At 39.5% G+C, this 22,646-nt stretch overlaps 3 protein-coding genes, 1 long non-coding RNA gene and 1 pseudogene across 4 annotated transcripts; 3 read left to right on the forward strand and 2 right to left on the reverse strand.

The window, feature by feature from the left end:
* Positions 1-962: 962 nt before the first annotated feature.
* On the forward strand, positions 963-1,702 carry LOC115736746 (histone H2B-like). Its single transcript, XM_030668574.2, has one exon. The coding sequence runs from the start codon at positions 1,066-1,068 to the stop codon at positions 1,498-1,500; it is 435 nt and encodes a 144-aa protein (XP_030524434.1). The 5' UTR covers positions 963-1,065; the 3' UTR covers positions 1,501-1,702.
* On the forward strand, positions 980-18,993 carry LOC115736744 (histone H2B). The gene is made up of 2 exons (XM_030668571.2): positions 980-1,059; positions 18,328-18,993. Exon 2 carries the CDS (start codon positions 18,334-18,336, stop codon positions 18,778-18,780), a length of 447 nt encoding a protein of 148 aa, XP_030524431.1. The 5' UTR covers positions 980-1,059; positions 18,328-18,333; the 3' UTR covers positions 18,781-18,993.
* LOC125312534 lies at positions 6,237-8,031 on the reverse strand. The gene is made up of 5 exons (XR_007199576.1): positions 7,834-8,031; positions 7,256-7,538; positions 6,752-6,815; positions 6,546-6,594; positions 6,237-6,460 (listed from the first exon to the last, which is right to left on the reverse strand). It is a non-coding gene; the product is annotated as an uncharacterized LOC125312534 (long non-coding RNA).
* LOC115736693 lies at positions 8,123-13,570 on the reverse strand (annotated as a pseudogene).
* A 1,284-nt stretch (positions 18,994-20,277) lies between the features above and the next one.
* LOC115736749 (organelle RRM domain-containing protein 6, chloroplastic-like) lies at positions 20,278-22,404 on the forward strand. Its single transcript, XM_030668578.2, has 4 exons — positions 20,278-20,523; positions 20,626-20,694; positions 20,785-20,891; positions 22,000-22,404. Exons 1-4 carry the CDS (start codon positions 20,487-20,489, stop codon positions 22,087-22,089), a joined length of 303 nt encoding a protein of 100 aa, XP_030524438.1. The 5' UTR covers positions 20,278-20,486; the 3' UTR covers positions 22,090-22,404.
* Positions 22,405-22,646: the final 242 nt, after the last annotated feature.

Here is a 22,646-nt window from a genome sequence, read left to right on the forward strand (position 1 = left end):
ATGCATTTCGATGGGTAAATTTCATATTTCAAATAGAACTTATATGGAACTTGAAACCACTCACTTCTACAAAATAATTGGTTGATAAAAAATATTTTTATTCTCGAAATAAACGGAGCTTAAGAGCCGATTACAGTTCCAATCATCAATGGATACCCGATTGTAAGAGCCAAAAGCACGACCCTAGTGGGCAAAAATTACTGATATTATTCAAACTATTTTCTTAATTTCTTTTTATAGCACCAACGATGCAGATGAGTTACAAGTTATGAACAATACTCACCAGCAAATTTAACCAAATATAAATGTGCGTGAGATTCATCTTTGTATCCCGTCCATTAAAAAAAAATTCCTCTAGTTGATGATAGAGAAAAACATTTTCTTTTATTAAGTATTTTTTAAAAGTCGGTGCTTTCGTCTAATTAAGGTTTCTTTTATTTCGCGAAAAATGAATGATCCGAAAAATATTTTCGAAAATAAATTGTTTTTATCACTTAAAAAATTTAGTGAATGAGAATTATTTTTATTATTCATAAAACATTTTAGGCATAAATTTTATCGCTGATAAAAATATTTTTTTTAAAAATAATTATTTCAAGCAATATAAATGATAACTGAAACAAGAGCCAAAGGTAGGGGTTGGGCTCCCTCTTCTCCCTTCACCGGACATGTGAAATTTTACAAGATTTATTAAAATTCAATATTTTTTTAAAATTTTTTAGGGAAAATTAAGAAGCTTCCAAATATCGTGCTTTGACGCTGAAGTTTGGTCCGCCTCATCCTATGACAAGTCAACCATCCTCGTCCCACTTGTATATGTAAATTCAATCCTAGCCCTCAATACAAAAGTCCCTCAGGCTCAATCCGACGTTCTTAAAGCCGCCAAGTCAGAGATCCGCGAGCTCCCCTTTCATCCAATCAGATCCAATCTCTCGCTCCTATATAATCTCTCGACAAAACCCATTCTTTTCTCATCTCAAGGTTACCCGCACCCACACGCTTCGATCGACTTCGCTACCATCTCCTCAAGTTTCTCTTCCAGAATTCGATACCTGCTAGTGCCCGATGGCCCCGAAGGCGGAGAAGAAGCCCGCTGAGAAGAAGCCGGCGGAGGAGAAGAAGTCGGCGGCGGCCGAGAAGGGACCGGCGGAGAAGAAGCCCAAGGCCGGGAAGAAGCTCCCCAAGGAAGGCGGCGCGGACAGGAAGAAGAGGGTGAAGAAGAGCGTGGAGACGTACAAGATCTACATTTTTAAGGTGCTGAAGCAGGTCCACCCGGACATCGGCATCTCCAGCAAGGCCATGGGCATCATGAACAGCTTCATCAACGATATATTCGAGAAGCTCGCTCAGGAGGCCTCCAGGCTCGCGAGGTACAACAAGAAGCCGACGATAACGTCCCGGGAGATTCAGACCGCCGTCCGGCTCGTGCTCCCCGGTGAGCTCGCCAAGCACGCCGTCTCCGAGGGAACCAAGGCCGTGACCAAGTTCACAAGCTCTTGAGCGAGGAGAGTAAGTTCCGTGCGATGGATCGTCCGGTGGATTGTGGCGGCGTTTGGTAGATAGGCTTAATTTTTAGCTGATTAGGGTTCCGAATTTAGTCTGTTTTCTTTTTCTTTTTTATTTTTTTGCATTTTTCGTTTTTATAAAGTGTCATATGAATGGATCCTGTTGGGAATGACTCATGAACTATTGGTCGATGATAGATCTGTTACAATACCCTACTTTACTTATTACTCTATGACTCGACTTTCCTTGCATCCTCAAGTTCTTTTAACGCTTCGAAGTGTGAAATGATTGATGAAAGTTGAAATTTTTACTGAAGGTGTTCATGAGAATTGGTATGGATTTCAAAGTCCTTTAAGGTGTTTTGCTGAATCATTATTCAAGTAATGGTTTTCTCTTGGGAATTCGATTGGATGTTTCTTCCATTTGCTAGGCCTAAGTTCGGTGAAAGACACGTAGTTTAAGGTGGAGACTGTGATGTAGTGGACGTGCTGTTGCTGCGAAGTTGAGAGCAGAATATATTTTTCCCTTTGAATGGGAGGGGTGTCTCTTATTTGGTCCTTGATGGCTTGTGTTGCACCATTTGAAGAGACTAATGACTATGGGAGGTGCTTTTATGATGGGGGAATTTTATGGCATGCTTGCAGGGACAAGCAGCTATGAAGAAAGGACATTTTGCTGAAACCCTTGCCATGCCAAAGGGGTTGCAAGGAAGGTGATTTGTTTTGCTATTGCTTACTTGCTAAGGGAAGTCCGATTTTGGGATGGATTATAGAATAACCTGTCTGCCTCTGTAAAAAACGTGTGCGGAGTATGATCTAAATTTTGGGCTTAGAACCTAAATTTGTGAAATACTTGAAGAAAGTAAGTATGAATTCTTCTCTTCTGAAGACATAAGAAACCTCAAAAGTAAAGTTATGACTCGAAGTGTGGACTTGGTCAAGCTCCATTTTTTTTGGCCAGATCTTGTCATTTGAGAACAAGTGAGCATCGTCCCCCAGTTTAGATGTTGAGTTCATAATAACAGTTGGATTTATTGGATCCCTGTTCTTTTAAGTGATATGAACCCGCTTGCTTCTGAAGATCATCATCATCACACATGGCCGAACGGCTCTGCTGTGAGCTATTTCTGAGTAGTAAAACTCCCTCCCTCTCTCTTCGTCTCCAAAGTCATTTATCACCCTTTAGTCTCGTGCATATCTAACTCTGCTTTACTTCATTCTTTCCAGTATTTTTCCTCTTAAATTATTTAGGATCGTCGTGCTACACCTTGGAGGAATGACCGAGAATTTTTCACCATTCCGCTTGGTGCATCTGGCTTGATCCTTATCAGAGAGCACAAGGTTTATCGACCTTGGTATCTGGACTTTGTAGTCAGAATGATCAAGTACCGGGAGGCTGAAAGGTTTCGGTTTCGCTGCTTATGAGGACAGAGCACTGAAGGCCTCAAGCAGAAGGGTATTCTTCTTCTCTTCTTACTTTTAGGTGCCATTGGATGCGATTGTTTTTTCATGAAAATCTTGCTTCTTATCAATTGAATTTGGGGTCACCAATATTTTGGTAGTCTGTGTGGGAGTGATTTATCCGACACAAAAATGAAATCTGCGGAAATTTTTCTGGGTATAATTAATATGTGGAGTTTCCGGGTCTCTAGAATAATCGATTCACGTTGAAACCATCTTAGGAAGCCTTTCTTAGGCGGCTATGGATGACCTGTTGGAGCACTAGAATGGGATGTATCTGGATGTGATATAATATGATTTTGAGTCTTGACCAACAGCTTGTATCTGCAAATGGTTTCTCAATAGAGGGGTGATTGCACTATTTTCTTGATGCTTGGTTTGTTGGGAAGCGGTAGTGGCCTCATTATCCGTTTTTCTGTATCGTCCCTTTAGATTAATTTAGCGGCTATGTTTTCGAATTTGTGTTATAGCGAGGTGGAGTTTATTATCCGTAAGCTGCATTACATCAAGTAAAGAAATAAATAGATCGAAATTATGATCCATAAGCTGCATTACGTTAGGTAAAGAAAGAAAGAAATTGAAACTCTGGTTATGTCTTGCTTGGTCGTGTAATTACTGTCAAGTTTGACAGACTGAGGAGAAATTGCCTATTTCGTTGAAGATGCATTTTTCTGTTATATTGAATATGCAATGAAAGCAGTGGGGAGGCTGTCGGAGTTGCTTATGATGCCCTAATCTCCTTTCCATGATTCAACAATTGTCCTTGTAGTCATTACTTCTTATGGTGATAGTGCTCAATTTATTTAGGTTGTGATTTGAGGTGGTTCTGTTGTAATTTATGTGAGGTTGCTTTGCTCTACCATTCGCACAAATATCAATATACTTATGTTGCTCAGTTCTCTGCTTTTCTACTTCTACTCCGATCTCTCTCCTCCTATGAGCTTTAGAGACATGTTCCTTGAGAGTTTATTCTTGAAAAGAAGATGAAACATTCACATGCTCTTTCCTGTTTGGCAATCAAGAATCCGACAATAGCTTCTCTTCTTTTCCGGTAGGCAGTTGTGAGAACTTTAAGCTTGTATGCAGATTGTTGATGGAAGGCTTATCCTAGCGGAACCGGCACAAGCTTGAATACCTAAAAAGACTGCAGACTCATTGGCGCTAATTTCGCTTGAAGAGTATTCTTCCCAAGGCGCCAAAAGCAAAAGCATTGATTCATTTTTCAGAGTATGATGATGATAGTTATGCATGGCGCAGTAATTTGTTTTGGCGGTTAGGTTTGAAAGTTCACAAATTTCAAGTCAAATTTCTATGAGGAATTTTCACAAACATCTAGCGGGCAACCATGACCAATTCAAAATTTATTTCATTATTCCAGCTCCACCCGTCGTCTCTGAACTGCAGAATCAAATTAACCCAAAACGGGTTTTGAAGTAATTTAATCTTCTCTGAATTTTACCAATCTTGTTCCTCTTATCTAATCTTTCATATTTGCTCTTATCTCAGATTGAAACAGACCCTCGCCACACTACAAGTAGGAACTTGCAAAGGAGCAGTCGCGAGGGAGAGAGGGAGCAGTTGCCGAAGGAAACTGGCAGGGAGCCCAGAGTCTTGTTTTTTAGAAGGGGTAAATTTAGATTTCTAATAAGCTTCTGAGGGCAAAAAGGAAAACTGATAAAATTTCGTTAATAAAAGGTTTCAGCATTTCGCAAATGTTGTAACAGCCTTGAGCTTTCGGCCTTTCGAGAATGTTGAAAATTCAATGCTACTGAGTTTTCGGCCTTTTCAAGGCCAGCTTTCACCTCGAAGGCCATTTGCCAAGCTCCCCAAATTTTATCCGAAGAGCTTTTAAAATGCTGAATTAAATGCACACGTACTCTTTTCTAGACCCTGAGCACAGTGCCTTGAGTTTGCATGGGATCGAGCACTTGGGAGGTGAAATGTAAAGCATTTGGAGTGCGTGTTTCGCAAGGGGAAGTCTGCCGAAAGATTATGGAAGCTAAAGTTGCCGAGGGAGCGAGAAGAGAGTTAACCAATGCACCAGCCACAAAGAACAAGAACGACGGGTGTTTAATCGTTTTGATTTGGGACCCGTGCACTTTTCTTGTTACTCTGACTCGTCAATTCGCCATTAGGGCAAGAGATCATCTCAACTTTTCTTCTTATTTCGAGGGAGAAATTGCGCCGTGTACGCCGGTATAATCTACTATTTGGGTTTCATACGAGGCCCATCTAGTTTAAACGCTTTGGATAGACCTAAAACGCATGCGTCGGACCGATTTGAGACCAAACTTACCTTCACCCAAAGCCACTGCCACGCTAGGAACTACAGTTGTTGATTGAACGATGCATCCTGCGTGGGTGGGATCAACTGGAACAAAAGTCAAAATACGATTCAAGCAAGCAAACCCTCTAAATTGCCCGCAATTAGCTGAGACCACCAAGTGTTGAACTTGTTGACAAAATGAGGCGACGGGAACAGACATACACACACAAAAATGTTGTATCTGGATTTTCGTTCAGGCCATTTTTGCTCATTTGAGGGATGGGGAGATGGTTGATGTAGAGCTGAGCACGCTTTTTCCTTTTTTTCCAAGAAAGGTATATCATATCATATTAAAATAGTGGTAGTTCAGAGTTCATGTAGTTTTAGTTTTTTTTTTTTTTTTGGGTCGGAAAGAGTTTATGTTTGAATAATTTAAACTACGCCAATGAAGAGGGCAACACATTAGCAGATTAGCACTTCTGGCCAAAAAAGGAAAGCCCATACGCACTTCAGCTTCTATAGACCGACTGATTACAGAATTGTGATGGAATGTTACCGACACACCTGATCCAGTAGCCCTTAAAGCGGAGGAAACAGGGAAATTAAGGAGGCCGAGACATGGATAGCCATGTAGCAAAGGTAAGCATGATCGATGGTATAGAATCCATCTGGTAGAGATACGGAGAAACGTGCACTGTTTACCGTCAAACTCTCATAAATATATTTGATAAGAATAGTATCATATGCAAACATCAAGTATGTCAATTTGCAAAAACTTGGATAGGTAGATTGGATACCTACCCATGATGGCAAAAGACATTGGGCTCTTTGCAAATGAGTACCTACTTTTCAATTCTGGATGGACATATGCTGATCATGCAAATATCCATGCTGTATCGAAAATACTGGTGCAGCTACAAGTTGTCCACTCACTCTTAGTCACGGTCAGTGTGCACCGTCTCTCAAGTTACTAAATATGCCGGGGGATCCTTCGTGTGTATACAAATGGACTTACAGGAATCATGTGTATACAGGTTAATGGAGGGTCCTCTGTTTGCAGGCACCTGAAATCAAGGGCTCGCTTTGACACAATCAACATGAAGAGAAACGGATATCACTGCTGTCTTCATACTACATGAAGCTAATAACATAAATGGACTTGCACAGAAATGGAGGAATCGGTTCTTATCAGATAAACTCAGTTCTGCTTGTGCATATATCTTAAGTTCTGATGAAAAGAATACTTTGATAAGCATGAGTGCATTCACAACTGAAATACTGACAGTTATTCTGGATGAGGAGACAACGCTTACAAATGTGTCAGTAGCAAAAAGATCATTCTCAGCATGCTGTTCTGTTTCCCTGCACATAATGTAGCAGACAGATGGTACTTCAGCAACCAAGCCAAAATTTTAGACTGCAACCCAGCAACTCTTGTGAAAGTAGGTTATCATTTGATTTCAAAATAGAGTTATCTAAGTTATAATCCGTTGTATAATCGTAGATTAGTAGGAAGTACCTTATTTCTTTGCAACTGTCAAAGAGAAGGCTGAGGCAAAGAAGGATGAACCTGCAATATATTCCTGAGAAGTTTCACAAAGAAGCAAGCCAATGACTTCATTAGGCAAAATCAACCATGATATAAATTGCTTCTGCCCAATAAAGGGTCGCCTCATAACTGGTTTAAACTACAATCTCACAAAAGCAAGGTAAAATGTCAAGCATATGCTCTTAATTTAGCCCAGCTTACGCAGAATCCCCCTAGACTTTACCTGGACAATCGTAATTTACCCACGTTGACATTGCAAGCATGTACAACAGGTCCACAACCGTGAAAGCACTACAATAGTATGCCCATTGACTGTATTTCACTAGTACTCCCTCAGTTTGCATGAAATGAAGTTAGAGTCCTCTCAATTTCTATATGCAGTCCAAGAGGAAAACAGTCCACCAAATTTCAAGATATTTGGGCATAAATTAACTCTATAAACATGACATGGAATGGATGGACACTTAGACATACACTGGAGTCACTTATAGCCTTCTTATAGCATCAAGTGGTGATAACTGCGACCACGGAAAAATCGCTGCCACAGGTACTTGAGTGAGTTCTGGAAGCTCTACTGCAATCGCTCCTGCACAAGCCTGTGACATAAAATGAGCACGCAGATCTCACAACAGTTTCATCTTCTTTAGTAGTCTTATGTAAGAAAATACAACGCATACCATCTCACAAGACACCTCTGGATACCTCGTGACACAGGGCGGATGAAAGAAGGATCCCTTTGTGTATAGAGCAAGCCAACCTACACAGACCTGAAAAAAAAAATAGTGAAAAAGAAAAGGCATTTTACCTTCCATAATACTTGACAGGAGGTTAAAAAGAAGATACAAAACCAAAGAAAGTATTCAAAGATATCTTTGATACTAAAGCAAGTAAACGGACAAGAAAATATTCCGAAAGAAGCATCAATAACTCGCTATCCAGAGCGGTATGAAATTTGGGGAAGTCAAAAATAAAATATTTTGTCAATCGTTCTAAGAAAATGGCTGTGCTATTGAAGATGGATATCTTTGATAAAGAAAGCACAATATGAGTACCGCAATTCATGCTACACCAGATGGATCGTCAAAGATCTCGAGGTTACAATCAGCGAAGTAATTGACCTGGTACAGCCAATGTGATGCAATTTTCATTTTCAAAAATGAAAAAAATTGCCAGGCAAACAAGAAAAGCTGGCAATAGATGTGATTCAATTTGCCCATACATCAATGATATAATACCTTCATAGTGATGCAGTTTTTCGAAAATAATTGAAAGAGTACCCCAAATTCCACATCAGTAAGGGATAAACGAAGTCCAAAAGCTGAAGCTTTGCCCATTCCAAGCTCAGTTTAGGGCTATCATCAGATTGAGGATGCCTCCAAGGAGCACCAAAACGGAGTCTATCTTTTGGAATCCGTCCACATCGCGCATCAGCAGCAAACTTTTGAAGTATCTTTACAGCCTTATCCACAGCAGGATTCACCGTGGTAACCTAACAAGAAATATAGGATAAAGTGCCGGGACATGCAATATACCAGGAAATAGGCAGCTTGATCTGGTAAAGGCAATACCACTAATATACCTAATGACACCTCTAGTTTACATAACTTCTGATACACTCAAAAAGTAAAGAATACAAAGCAGAACTGTTCAATACAATTTACCATCACTGGTGGTAAAATGCATAGACCCAGAATGCACTTGATACCCACCCCAGATCACATAGGTGAAGATGCTCAATTAGTTCTTCAAAAGGGAAAGAAGGTACTTGTGCTGAACAAAATTGAGAGACCATTAAATGCAGCACTAGAGTCTGTTGAGAATGAGGAAGCTAGTCCCTATTGAAGAACTAAGATATATTGCAACAACAAAAACAAAAACTCAAACCTATATCCCATTGCTAGCTGCAAACCTGAAATGTAACTATTTATCTCAAAAACCATAGTATGGATGGTAGGCAACAAGTGGCCTTTCCAGAGGAATCAGTTGATCATTTATCAATAACCAAAATATACACCCCCACCATGGAGCTGATTTTTCAGATTGATTAAGTTTGTTTTTGCCAATGGTGAACCAATTAATTGGAGACTGATACTCAGGTCAGCAAAAGACAAATAATAGTGTTTGCACACATATAAATACTTATGTATATATGCAACACACATACTTTCTCCCGCACGACCAATATGGATGCAGCAACTTAACAGAAGCACTAAGCCTATGTAGTCAGCTGGCCAATTTTACCATCTGCATCATTTGCAATACTATTGCTTTTTGCAAGCAAATATAAGTGTGTGAAAGGACAACAAAGGCTCCGCTGGGACAAGAAAATTTTCGAAAAATCTGTAAGAGGCCTGACATTCAACAACCAATTGACCCACAGCTACTATGTCTTTAGTAAGAATAATCAGAGAACTTCGATTTTCTGCAGTGATTCAATGGTGCTAAGTAGCTACCAAATTTCCACCAGGGGAAAATGCACATATTTGATAAAAAGAGAAGCAAAAACGCAGCTAATTCGGAAGTTACCTGCAAGTAAGCTATATATGCATCCACAAAGTCTTCAAATGTGCTATTCTTGACACTTGTAACCCTGTGTTATTGTAATAGGTAAAAACCATCATGCGATAGCAATATAGAAGGATATGGCAATGTTCAATCATCAAAAGCGCAAACTACATTTCATGTTATGCTTCTTCCACCATATCTCTTCTATACAGAAACATGAGCTGCTGCTAAATAGCTTTATCTAAGATGTTGTAAATTTACAGATCATGCAATGATTCTAATTTATGTAGTTATACAGCTCTTTTGCCGGATCATGATCATTCAGCGAGGTGGCCAGTTTAGAATAAGATGACTGGTGATTTCTGACCTCTGATCTATGCACACTGACAGAGAAGTCATTTAATGGAAGGTACAAGAACTTGTTGGGCAGGATAACCAGCAAATGCATCTAGAAGCACCTGGTAATTAATTCCAAGTTGACGACTTGATTATCAACAATTTAAGAAACTGTACAGTCTCAAAACTCCTTTCTCAATATTATTTTACACGTTCCCAGTTCTCCAAGGTTTTAACGTCTCCGTTTATCATAAGGGAAAACCCGATGCATTCCCAGATTCAACCAGTGCATTCTTCCATCAAGAACACAATCAAGGGTTGCCAAGCACAATGAGCCGCAACTACTTCTGAATATATATATTCAGCATGAAATAGATTTTCAAATGTCATTGGAACTGGAGTGGATGAATAACTGGGACATCCCTCCTAGAAATTGATAATCATACAATTCCCCGCATTCCTGACAGGTGAACTGATTCATGATTTTTTTTTATTTAGCAAAGACAGAGAACCAGGAAGTAAAGGTTCATCGAAGATAAATGGGGCGGGAGCAAAAAGTTAGTACAAAAGCAAATATCAATGTTTCAGCCCATGGAAGAGTCAGATATGACAACCTTCATAGAAGCAGGTAGATCTAAGTCTAGCCCATAAAATTCACTGCTGGATGCAGTAATGTTGATAGCTTCCAGAACCACTGATAAGAACAACTGCCCTAAATGACAAGGAGTTTTAAACTGTGCGTTCTTCACATGGAGAACCAAGAAAAGTAGCACAAAGGGCACATTGCTTAAGTTTGAGGATAAGCAAAAGGAAAAATGAGGCAGACATGACAAAGAACAAATTCCAACAACTAAGAGAAATTGCAGAGATTCTTGAACTAGATCTACTTATAGCATAAAATAACGGATACAACCATTAGAAAGATCGTCTCACATACTATTCTAAAGTAAACAACAGCAGGAGCATCAAATATTTATGATTGTGCTTTTCTAAGATAAAAAATACCTATTATAGAAATTGCTTTGTTTGAGCGTGTAGAGCTCGAAGAGATGGCGAGGATTTGACCCGAGCACCTCAGAAATCACCAACCACTACATTTATCACAAAAAAGCTGTTAAAATGGTACACCATGTCATAAGAAATTATGATGATGATGATATCCAACTTGTGCATGTTAGAACAAAACGTAGTGACGTGAATTAATTAGTGCCCGACTACTGTTCAAATCAGCCAATTTCATTTTGATCTCTAGAGAGTCATTATCCATCACCGTAAAAGTTAGCTATGAACTACACTTACCCATATAGTAATAGATCTTCTTACCTCTGAATTGCTGAAGAAATTTGCCACCATATGCATTTTAGCTTCTTGGGGAGTCCAGCCAAAGGTCTATAAACCATAGAAACAAAACAAAGTTAAATCACTCATAATTAAGAGATTTTGATGGACCGACTGCCCTATATGGAAAAGTGCAAGCTCTTGAACGACTTTGTGGAGTGTTATCAACTAGCAGTAAGTCTAATTCTTAGTAGGATTTCTGGATAAGCGATTAATATTTACAACACTTCCAGAGAATTAGATTGAGTAACCTAAGCTCTAAGTGGAATATCCCCATTGTTGAAAAGATCTTACGAACTACTTTTCAATTTTTTTCTAAGGAAACATGCAGAAAACTTTTGCCAAATGTGGGTTGTGAAGTGAACTTTCATAGAGCACTGCTAATAATTCATGCTTCAGCTAGCACATCTTTCATTTGAAGTCGAAATCATTGTGTTAGTCACATTACCAGAGATTGCGAAAAGAAGCCCTTGATAAAACCTCATATCAAGTCATTCAGTTCTAGTCACAGAGAGAGAGAGAGACAGAGAGACGGAGTACTTTTTAACATCGAGTACGTCACGGGAGATGAATATGTCTGGAAACCCAAAGTCCATGAAAGCTCTGTAGGAGTAGTAGCTGAGGTATCACATTACGAGTCAAAATAAAGATAGATACACAAATTGCAAAGTCAATTAAACTTAAAAATTTCACAAAAAAAAAAAAAAAAAACTTGAATTATACTCAAAAGGAATATAATCAAAAGGATCTTGTGACTAGGATGATCAGCACCCGTCTCAATCGATGTAGAGTCATGCTCCGTGTCATGCACTTTAGAGTAGCAGAACAGAACACAGAGCTTCCAAAAGCCAAAATGCAAGTGTAGGATCCACTGACAGGTACAGGAATCTGAATAATGTAGACTCAAATTGCCAAGACTTATCCGTTTCTTTTTGATTGACCATGTTGCATATCAGGAAGTACATTTAGAAAATCCTAAGCACTAGCTGGCAGGACTATTCAAGGCCAAATCTGCCAGGGTAGCAATATTAAGTAGCTAATTGCCATGTATCCATGTGTCCTATGCATGTCGTAACTTCTAGGGTTGCCTGTTGTGAAGAACTTCTAATTGCTTTGCTCGCAATCACAGTATTGGTACTCAACCTTGTAAATAAGGATGCTCGACCAGGTGAAAAATCAAATTGAATGTTTTAACATCAAGTGATAGGAAACTTATTATGAACTTCATTTTGACTTGCAATGTACACAAAACACATAAATTTAAATATATGTAAGTCAAATATCATATCATTATCAATATAGGCAGACAAAAATTATGAACAACAGTCACTGAGGAACCAACTACCTATCAGAAGTGACGAGTATAAGTGGCAGGCATCTCCCATTTGCACCCAAGGCAATTATTCTCCATATCAGACTGTCATGGTACATTGATGCAGCAACTAATGAATCATCAGTCAAGATAGCATGTCTTAGCACATCTATGTTGTTTATCACCAATTTGGGTTGCCAAATTTGATGCAAACAAATTGTTAGAGCACCACACCAAATCAAAAATTGAATAGCGTGCATGGTCAAACTAAGTAGACTGTGTTAATGTTATCTTACCATAACTCCACATAAACAACTACCATAGAGGATGTGAAGGTAAGAAATAAATAAAATAAAATAAAAACTCCATTTCTGCGTGCATACCTGAAAATGATCTAGTTCAGCACCTTGTGACAACAGTTCCAACAGCAAACACGGCCAATCAGTACAGGAATGCGAAAGAGACCTTGAAAACCCTCCAGTCCGATTCAGTTGTGCGATTGCATTACTCCTCCACCCATGCTGACGCTTAATCACCTCCTTGGCTAGCTTCAATGCAACAATGGCCTCTCACAGATAAGAAGCCTCCTCGACCGACAAACTCCTTCCCTTCTCCTTCAATCCCAAAATACCATCAATCTCTTCAGCATTGCATTGACTATATAGAGCGAAAACCGCCCAACTCCACAGTGCTGAACCAGCAACCTTATCTGAAACCGCAAACTTCAACGCATGATTGCTCTCAAGAATACGTCGAAGTGCGGTGTCTAGGCCCTGCCATTTTTTCATAGCCGTGAACATCTGCTGAGAAGTTATGGTACCAAGCTTGACAGCCTTTTCCGCCATGGATTCGAGACATTGTTCGAGCTGATTAGGGAGAGTCGCTAAATTGGGGGGATCACAATTCAACCAAGAATACCATGGGAATGAGCTATTGTGCTGTGGATACATATCCAGCAACATGAACACATTTATTCCACTCACCGAGGAGTCCTGGCAAAAAGACAGAAACCATGAAGCATTAACCCAGCTTTCAAGATCATATTCCAATCACAGAATAAACTGAAGAATGAGATAACAACCAATTGCAAATATTGCACTCCCCATATTAAAATAAATAACTTTTGCCCGTCAACCGTTCGACGAAAGTCCACAGAGAGAGACAGAGAGAGAGCGCGCACGGAGGAGGATAACAATTTACTTTCAAGAATGAGGGAGGTTTTGCCGACGCCTCTAGGGCCGTGGGGGATGAGAGGTTGAGGGACACGATGGTGCTGAGCATGGTTGTTGAGGACCGTCCTCCATGCTTTGTGCACCATTTCCCTTTCTTCTTCTTCTTCTTGAAATCGTTTTTTCTTCTTGCTGGTCGGCTTGCGAACTGAAGAGAGAAAGGACAAGCGAATGAAGGCTCATGTTTACTGCCGTCTAAAGCACGAACTAGTTGGAACGAGGGATGAGAACGTACAGAAGATGAAATCGAAAGGACACAAAATTACAGGAGGAAGAGTCGTCCGAACAGAGTCCGAGAAAGCTTTATGAACATTCTGATTTACGCAACTAACTTGAACTAAATGTGCTGAAAGTTTAAAAATTTCAAGTCAAGTTTCTGTGAGGAATTTTCACAGACATCTAGCGGACAACCATGACAAATTCGAAATTTGTTTCCAGCTCCAGCCCATCTTCTCTGAACTGCAGAATCAAATTAACCCCAAAACAGAGTCGAAGAAATTTAATCTTCTCTGAATTCGCTAATATTGTTCCTCTTATCTAATCTTGTTTCGTATTTGCTCTTATCTCGGACTGAAACAGACCCTCGCCACACTAAAAGTGCGAACCTCCAAAGGAGCCGTCACGAGGGAACGCGGTCGAGCGAGGGGAAAGTGAGCGAAGAAGCGCCGTCAGAGTGAGGCCGCAAACGCGAGGGAGCAGTTGCCAAAGGAAACTGGCAGGGTGACCCACGGTTTTGTTTCTTAAAAGGGGTAAATTTGGATTTCTAATAAGCTTTCGAGGGTAAAAGAGGAAAATCATTAAAAAAAAAATGCCGATATGACATTAAGTTTTCAACCTTGTCTAGGGCAGGAACGATTGCCAAACACCTCAAATTTTTCCCAAGAGACTTTGAACTGCCAAATGATTTCAAAATGTTGAACCAAAGGCAATCAAAATTCTCATCAAAACTTACTCTTTCTCCATTAAAAAAGAAAAGAGTACTTTCATTGCCCACTTAATGAAAGAATCAACTGATGCTAGTAGGAACAAAGATTGAACTATCTATAGCATTGGGGTTCTTTTCACAAGTTGCGATTCAATTGCCCACTTAATTTCGAATATTCTCAATTGTGAAACAATCAACATTGCACAAATAAATTTCTCGACGGAGAAAAATTTGCTAACGGGAGCTTTCCAAATAGACCATCCTTGCCGTAATATCCCCGCAAATAGCTATTAAATTTGCACTTCAAAGGGGTTTAAGCTTTTATAGCATGCTGTAGTAAACGAAGGAGCATGAACTCGAAATAGTCATATTGCTAATTTCACCATTGAATGAGCATTCTCTGCTTTAGATTATACTACTGAACGAACAGTTCTTTAATTCGTGATCGTCTTTGGGACCAAGTCTCGCTTGTAGCCGTTGATAACTCTATTTTATATAGAGTTTATTTATTATTTTAGACTTAACATTTGCTTAGTTTTAATTGAATTTGATGTCTACTTTATTTATTTTTCATTGATTTCATAGGTAATCCGATCTTCAGCCATATAAATTTGAAATCAAGGAGAATCAAGCTTATCTTGGGGAGAAATTCAAAATCCAAGCTAAATTATGAGTTTTATTATTGAGAGAAGTCTATCTTTGGGAAGAATCTTTGATTGCAATCCTATTATGATGTGATTAAGATTTCTTTTTTTTCAAAACAAGAAGATCTCCATATGAAGAACAAAAGAAAGGAACGTGATTTTGAAGAAGAGAGGTAGAGGAGACAGTTTTTTATCATACGACATTTAGGGTTTTCTTGCTATTCTTCCTTTCAATGCCGAATGTCAAGTGAAAAAGAAGGAGGAGAATTCAAAGTCAATCCTTAATTATTCTTGGTGAACTTGTTCTAGTTTTTCATCATGTCTAGTTTATTCATCGTTTTTAATTTAAGTTTCATTATGTTCTGGACTACTTCTTGTTAGAGCTACGATGAAACTTAACTACGATCGATTAATTTTCTAGACTAATTTATGCAATTTTAGAATTCATATGTGGGAGTTATATATCATGTTCTTAATGCTCTTAAGGGTTTGATCACCACTTGTATGATTTTTGTTGCATGTATGACACCGAAAGGAGATTCCATGCGAGTGCTCTATGATATATAGCCATGAATTCATCATAGATAGAGATATCTTAAGTTTTTTTGTGTGGTTTCGGTAGTAGTTAAATCAAGGGTGGTTTATTGAATCCGGGAACATTCATAGATCTTAATGCGTTTGGATTTACTTAAATTCACGTGGAACAAGTGTGGGTTGCTAAATCCAAGTATGGTTGCTATACCGGACCAAGGATAGTGATTTAAATTAAGAAGTTCTACCATCACACTATGAATTCAATTTGATTGCATGACGAGATTGGTTAATTAATCTTGATTGGTTAAGTGAAATCGGATACTCTAACTTTTTTTTTTCCATCCTTAATAGAAATACGTTGTTCTTTGCTTCTCTATATTCGAAATTTCTAGGTTTAGTTTGTGCATTCTATTTTTTCATTTTGGTTTGCTGCCTTGGTTAATTTATTTTTCTCTAGAATTTTGATTCTTTCGTTGAATTTTTAATTGGTTAGATAAATTTGAGAATTGTTCACCTTTAGTAAGTAATTTGATTGATTTGTCTACAATCTCCGTGGGAACGATACTTTTATTCATCACTTTATTACTCGTTCGATACGTGCACTTGCGTTGCTAATCAAGAGAATGGCCGCATCTTCTTGCTCGATCACGTTTATGAAAGAAGAATCCTTATGCTTCAAACTCGATTGACCGACAGGTGGACAACGAGCGAAAAGTTCTAGGAGAGGATGTATATCCATCGTTTAAATGATAGATGACATAAATGAAAGAGGATTACTTATTCATGCGAGAGTTTTTTAGTTACACCCCGTTAGATCTTATCTCTCATTTAACGGCAGAGATCTATTTTCGCGAGCTAATCTCATCTATCTATCTAACCGTGCAAATTCACTCCCACCTATCGATCACAGTAAAAGTCCGAGGATACACATCTTGGTAGACATTAATCCTCGTCTAATGATTCAATGGCGGGAATCGAGGCTCACCCTTCGATAGGACAATTCTTGTCTCTTTATATTGATCAGCTGGCAATACATCCTTTAGAAAATAGTTCAAACGCAGCATTATTACAGGTAACTATCAAAGAACAACAGTATTTAATCTATTTTTGTCAAAGATGTCAAATGTTCTTTTGTAAGAATTGGGCGTGGGGAAGAACTCGACGGGAACATATTAACATCAGCATAACGCGAGAGATTATAATTTGCAGATTGAAATTAACGGTCATATTCCATGTGCAATTAGAGTTTACCACATCACTTGGTTTGCTAATTTTGTAAACTAATGAGCCCCGTTTGGTTACTTATTTACTTTTTACCAAGATATGAAAACCCACGAATATTTAACTTTTTTTTTACAAAATATTATTTAAATCCTCTAAGTATATTTTCTCGATGATATTTATATTTTTCTTAAATGTTTAGAGTCTTTAATTTACGGAACCTTTTACTTCATCCTTTTTGCAAAACTTGCCATTCTCCCGGTTAAACTAATGCGAAACACCTAGAGTGCGTTTGGTCGTTTGTATAAAACTCGGGATATGATATATTTTATCATATCTCGTGTTTAGTAGGTGTCCTGGATAGTATAATGTTGGATATAGAGGGGATATAACCTGGATAAAAAAATCAAAGGGGAGGGGGTATGATAAGGTCGGATAGGATTTCTCTTACCGTCATATAAAAGCTAACTTTTAGAATGATGACAACTTTCTTGTCTCATTTGTTTCTATTTTCATTTTATTTATTTATTTATTTTGTAAAGAGGTTTGAAAATCTAATAAAATGTGTATATTTTCAAGTTTTTTTGTGTATGAGAAAGTTATTTTTATAGTAATAAGATCGAAATATTTCATGAGCATCACGTAGAGGCATATTTGTCTTTTATATTGATATACGGTTTCTACCAAACAAAATCATAATCATTTACGTTACCAAACAAGGTTCTCATCTTTTTTTCAAAATAGAAATTTTGTGCGGTTATCAAACACGTTTCTATTCTAGGAACATAAATTTTGGGCAGTTATCAAACACGTTTTGATTCTCTAAAACTCATCCGGAAACAAAATCAGAAAAATTTATTTTAATCGGAATCAATTTTCCAGAGCAAAATGGTTACCATGTGCAACCTTAGAGTGCGCATGGCTACACTTCTGTTTTAGAAAAAAAAAATTAACTAGAAGTTGATTTTTTTACTTCTTCAAGTGGCTTTAAAATTATTTTGGATAAAAAAAAATGCTCCAAAGGTATCAAAATAAAGTTGCGTAACTAAATAGACTTTTACTTTGAAAGCCATATTATTAAACGAATTTCTGTTTCAGAATCATTTAATACGATTATATATAACTTTTACAATTTTTTGAAATTTAATATGAGTTTCTCAAATTTCGGAAGGAAAGTGGGGCCCCAAAAACTTTTGCGGCCTAAGAATTTTTGGTTCCCGCCTCGAAAACGACACATCCACAATCCGACCCTCAGTCACATCTTAATCAAATCTGAACCGCCCACACAAACGTCTGGTCCACGTCAATCTGACGCTCCAAACACCGCCAAGTCACCTATCCGCGAGCTTCCCTCAAATCCAATCAGGTCTCATCTCTTCCTGCTATATAATCTCTTCGCAACCTTCACCATACCTTCATCTCAAGGCTATCGCACAAACTCTGATCGATTCCGTCTCGCTGAAAAAACCAAATCTCTTCGTCCCAATTCATTTCCCTGCTAATTCCTGATGGCCCCGAAGGCAGAGAAGAAGCCCGCGGAGAAGAAGCCGGCGGAGGAGAAGAAGTCGGCGGTAGCCGAGAAGGCTCCGGCGGAGAAGAAGCCCAAGGCCGGGAAGAAGCTCCCCAAGGAGGGCGGTGCCGGCGCGGCGGACAAGAAGAAGAAGAGGGTGAAGAAGAGCGTCGAGACGTACAAGATCTACATATTCAAGGTGCTGAAGCAGGTCCACCCCGACATCGGGATCTCCAGCAAGGCCATGGGCATCATGAACAGCTTCATCAACGACATCTTCGAGAAGCTCGCCCAGGAGGCCTCGAGGCTCGCGAGGTACAACAAGAAGCCCACGATCACCTCCCGGGAGATCCAGACGGCCGTCCGACTCGTGCTACCCGGCGAGCTCGCCAAGCACGCCGTCTCTGAGGGGACGAAGGCGGTGACCAAGTTCACGAGCTCGTGAGCGAGGAGTATGTCCCGTGTTGATGGATCTGCGGATTGGGTTTGTGCTTGGTAGATAGGCTTAATTTTTAGGTTGCTAGGGTTTGGATTCTTCTCGAATGTATTTTGCGTGTTTTTGAAGCACTATGTGAAGTTCGGTTCCTGTTTTAGACTCTGCTTTGGATGGCGAATGAATGATCGATGATAGATCCATTACAACCCCTCTCACCTTATCGACTGCTCTCGACTCTGACTTTCGTTGCTGCTTCATGTCAGCTCATTGAAGTTCGACTATGTGAAATTAGAGTTGCAATTTCTTACCTTTTAGTTGAAGGCTGTGAAAACTTTGTATGAATTTCAGTCCTTTTTAAGATGTTGGCTGAGGGATTGGAAGGATTGGTGCCTTCATTGGAGTATTTTGTGAAACAGCTCTTTCAGGCTTTTTCTTGACACCATTGAAGCTCGTCCTAATCCTTCGACTGCAGCACTAAGGTATGCAATTTGTCCCAATTTTGGAAACACAGCTCCAGTGCTTGAGAGAGCTTGTTTATAACTAATCAGTTCTTGCGTATCAAGCAATGACGAATATCATGTTCGGTGGGCGTATGAGTAATTTTAAGACTTTGGAGAGTTGGATGTGGTGGTTAGATCAGGTATAGAATTTGGGGAGTTGCTTATTCATACGTCTGATGGGGCTTCTCTAGGGAGTTTCTTTAGACGATTTCTTCCATTTGCCAGGCCTGTGCTTGATGGAAAGACATGTCTTTTAATATCGAGGCTGTGATGTGTAGTGCCTCTGCTGTTACTGTGGAGTTGAGGGCGGCAACTAGCGTAAGCTGTAAAGTTACTCCAGTCCTTTTTAGAGAACTGGAGGAAAAGAGTTATTTGTTGTGATGTATGCGATGCCCATTTGCTGCACCTTCCCAAGGTACTAATGTTTGATGTGTATGTGAGAAGCAGCAGCTATGGAGGAAGGGTATCTTGCCATTGTTTCTAAGTTCGTAGCCTTCGTAGTAGCTTCCTCCATGTTGCCTGTCTTATAAAAGGCTTGTTCAGGAAGATCATCTAATTCTCTTAAAAGGATCAATTTAAACCCTCTAATTGTTTCTTGAGGGGGTAAATCTGAGTTTGGGATGGATTCAAACTGATCTAAATTCGGTATTAAATCCTAAAGTAAAAAAAAAAGGAAAAAAGCAATCGTGAACTACTGTTACATTGGCGACGTACCTACCAATCTAAATGGGGTGGTTTTGCTCTCGTATGCAATGAAGTCGAGAGCCGTTTCAGATACTTGTTGACGGGACAATTTGCGATTGCGAATTCCATATATATATGTGTGTGGTTTTGAGGGGGGGGTGGGGTGTAAGTTGAGACAGCCTAAGACTGGGCCTCGAACATTTATCATGTACTTGAAGAAAGATAAAATATGACTTCTTGCCAAATTTCAAAAGTAGATGGATACAATGTGTCCTCGTCGTCTCAAAACAAGGGAGCACATCCCCTAATTAAGGAGCTTTAGGTGTAGTGCAATTGGAAAATCCTGAGAGGCCTATTCTTTCCATTTATCAAGCTAAGTCAAAACTACAGCTTGAGAACATCCTCACGTAATTCTCAAATATCCATGGTGAGGTGCTTGTTATGTCGGCCTGTAGTCAACACTCCCAAAGCTCGCGCTCTTCTCGCTGCCCTCCCTCCGCTCGAGAGGAACATTATTAACCGTCATCGCACATGGCGAAACGACTCTGCTCCGAGCTATTCGTCAGCAGTTAAGCTCTTCATTCATCCCGACTTAGTCAACAATTTACTTCCGTTCTGTTCTGACTCTCTCTTTGATTCGTTTCTCCCCCCTCTTCCAAAAAAATATTAGGATTGTCATTCTACACCACGGAGGAAGGACTCAGAAGATTGTTCTCTCCATTCGGTTCGATTAAGGAAGGTGAGTCCGGCTCGGTCCTTATCAGAGAGCACGACTTTGTTTAACCTTTACCCTTCGAGGTTTGGTCGACCCATTGGCTGGTGGTTGCAGTCAGGTTGATTAAAGACCCAAGTACTCGAAGGCCCAAAGGTTTCGGCTTTGTTGCTTACGAGTCGGAGGTCGAAGCGGATAGGGCATTGAAGGCCTTGAACGGAAGGGTATTGCTTCCTCATTTTCTCCCCCTTTCCTATGCCATTGGATATGATTAAATTTACGACCACCATGTGCTTGATGGTTTGCCTAGAAGTGATTTATCTCACAAAAACTGAAGTTGGTGGAATTCTCCGGGTACAATGAACTTATGGAGTTTCCTTGTCTCTGGAAACCTCGGGTGCGTTGGAACATATTAGGAAGTCTTTCTTAGGTCAGTTATGGATGAACAGTCGGAGCTTGAGCCTGGAATGAATTTGATCATGGCCAGTTTGATATGTCAACTTGATAGCTTTGTGTCTGCAAATGGTTCATTGATATGAGGGGTGGTCGCATTGTCATCTATGTGATCATTTTTTGTTGGGAAGCTGAAATGCCCTTGTTCTAATGTTATCAGTTGGGATTAGTTCAGGTTGTTAGGCGTTTCCAATGTGTTCTCTAGTAAGATGGGTTGTCATGAGTGTTTAAATACTTGGAGCCAGAACTTTTTTTCCATGGGGTTTCTGATGGATAAGCGCTGCGGTTCTATGAAACTTTTCTTCCCCAATATGGCAATGCTAGGCAAAATGAAATAGGAACTCCGGTCAAAGTCTTATTTCTTGTTTTAAGTCTGTACAGTAACCAAATTGTCTCAAGTTTGAAGGAATAGGAATATTTTGCCTCCTTGATTGAGGAGGCATTGTTCTGTCATATTGAATTGCGCCTCATACGCAATGTGAAGTCATAACTGCTCGTTATGTCCTACTCTCGTTTCCAATATCCAGCAAGTGTTTTCATAGTCATGACTACTTATAATGAAGTTACGCAGAGTTCTTGAATGGATGTAGTGATTTAGGGTGGGTCTATTATATTATGGGTGAAGTTGCTGTCATCTGTCTTTTGCAGGATTAAACTCTCATTTAGTTCTGCTTCTACTTTGATTTCTTTACTCATTGTCCGTGCTTTGAGAAGCACGCTCATTGCAAGTGTTTTTTCTTGAAAAGAAGCTGAAACATTGATCTCCTTCTGTTGGGCAATAAAGAATTCAATGATACTCTCTCTTCTCCTCGTTGGGCAGGACTGAGTATGCACTTGTGAGAGGTTAAGCTTAATGACTCGTGCTGATATTTTATGCAGATTGTTGATGGAAGGCTGATCTTCGTGGAATTTGCACAAGCTAGAGGACCTGAAAAAGCTTCCGACTCTCGAGAAGATGCATCAGGCTAATATTGGCAGAAGAGTATTCCTTCCAAGGCACCAAAAGGAAAGTGGAATCGCGGGTCCTTTTCGCATAAATCTCCAGCAAAATTTCCTGACGTGCTAATAAGAGGAAAAAGATTAGGATCTGATGCTGATGGTTATATATAAAAAGGTTAGGATCTGATGCTGATGGTTATATCCACCTTCATTATGGGATTTATTCAGTGCTGCCAGGTTCTCAGGGTTTTCGAGACAAAACTTGATTGCAATGTGCATTATTTCTCTGAGAATAATTTTCCTTTCCTCCTTTCAATAGAATGAAACTTCCCATTACTCAAGAAACAGGAATGTGCCAAAGCAATGTCGACACACCAACAAAAACAATCAATGAATTTTCCCACGATCCCTGTTAGCTCAGAAGATGACCAACTTGATATCCTCTTCTAAGTGACCAGGATATTGCCAGCTGAGGTTGCCATCTCGGTTCTGCTTTAAGGTTCAGAATTTGAGCCTTGCAGATTTTGTTCCGACTTCCAAGTTCTCCAAATCATCTGAATAGCATATTTGCTTTGCGCATCGGCAGA

The sequence above is a fragment of the Rhodamnia argentea genome, chromosome 8 (genome assembly GCF_020921035.1).
Source record: "Rhodamnia argentea isolate NSW1041297 chromosome 8, ASM2092103v1, whole genome shotgun sequence".
NCBI classification, from domain to species: Eukaryota; Viridiplantae; Streptophyta; class Magnoliopsida; order Myrtales; family Myrtaceae; genus Rhodamnia; species Rhodamnia argentea.

Coding starts and splice junctions, on each gene's coding strand:
- LOC115736746 (XM_030668574.2), top strand. CDS start 1,066: ATGGCCCCGAAGGCGGAGAAGAAGCCCGCTGAGAAGAAGCCGGCGGAG.
- LOC115736744 (XM_030668571.2), top strand. CDS start 18,334: ATGGCCCCGAAGGCAGAGAAGAAGCCCGCGGAGAAGAAGCCGGCGGAG.
- LOC115736749 (XM_030668578.2), top strand. CDS start 20,487: ATGGCGAAACGACTCTGCTCCGAGCTATTCGTCAGCA. Junction 20,524..20,625: donor CTCCGAGCTATTCGTCAGCA/GTTAAGCTCTTC, acceptor AAAAAATATTAG/GATTGTCATTCTACACCACG. Junction 20,892..21,999: donor TGAAGGCCTTGAACGGAAGG/GTATTGCTTCCT, acceptor TATTTTATGCAG/ATTGTTGATGGAAGGCTGAT.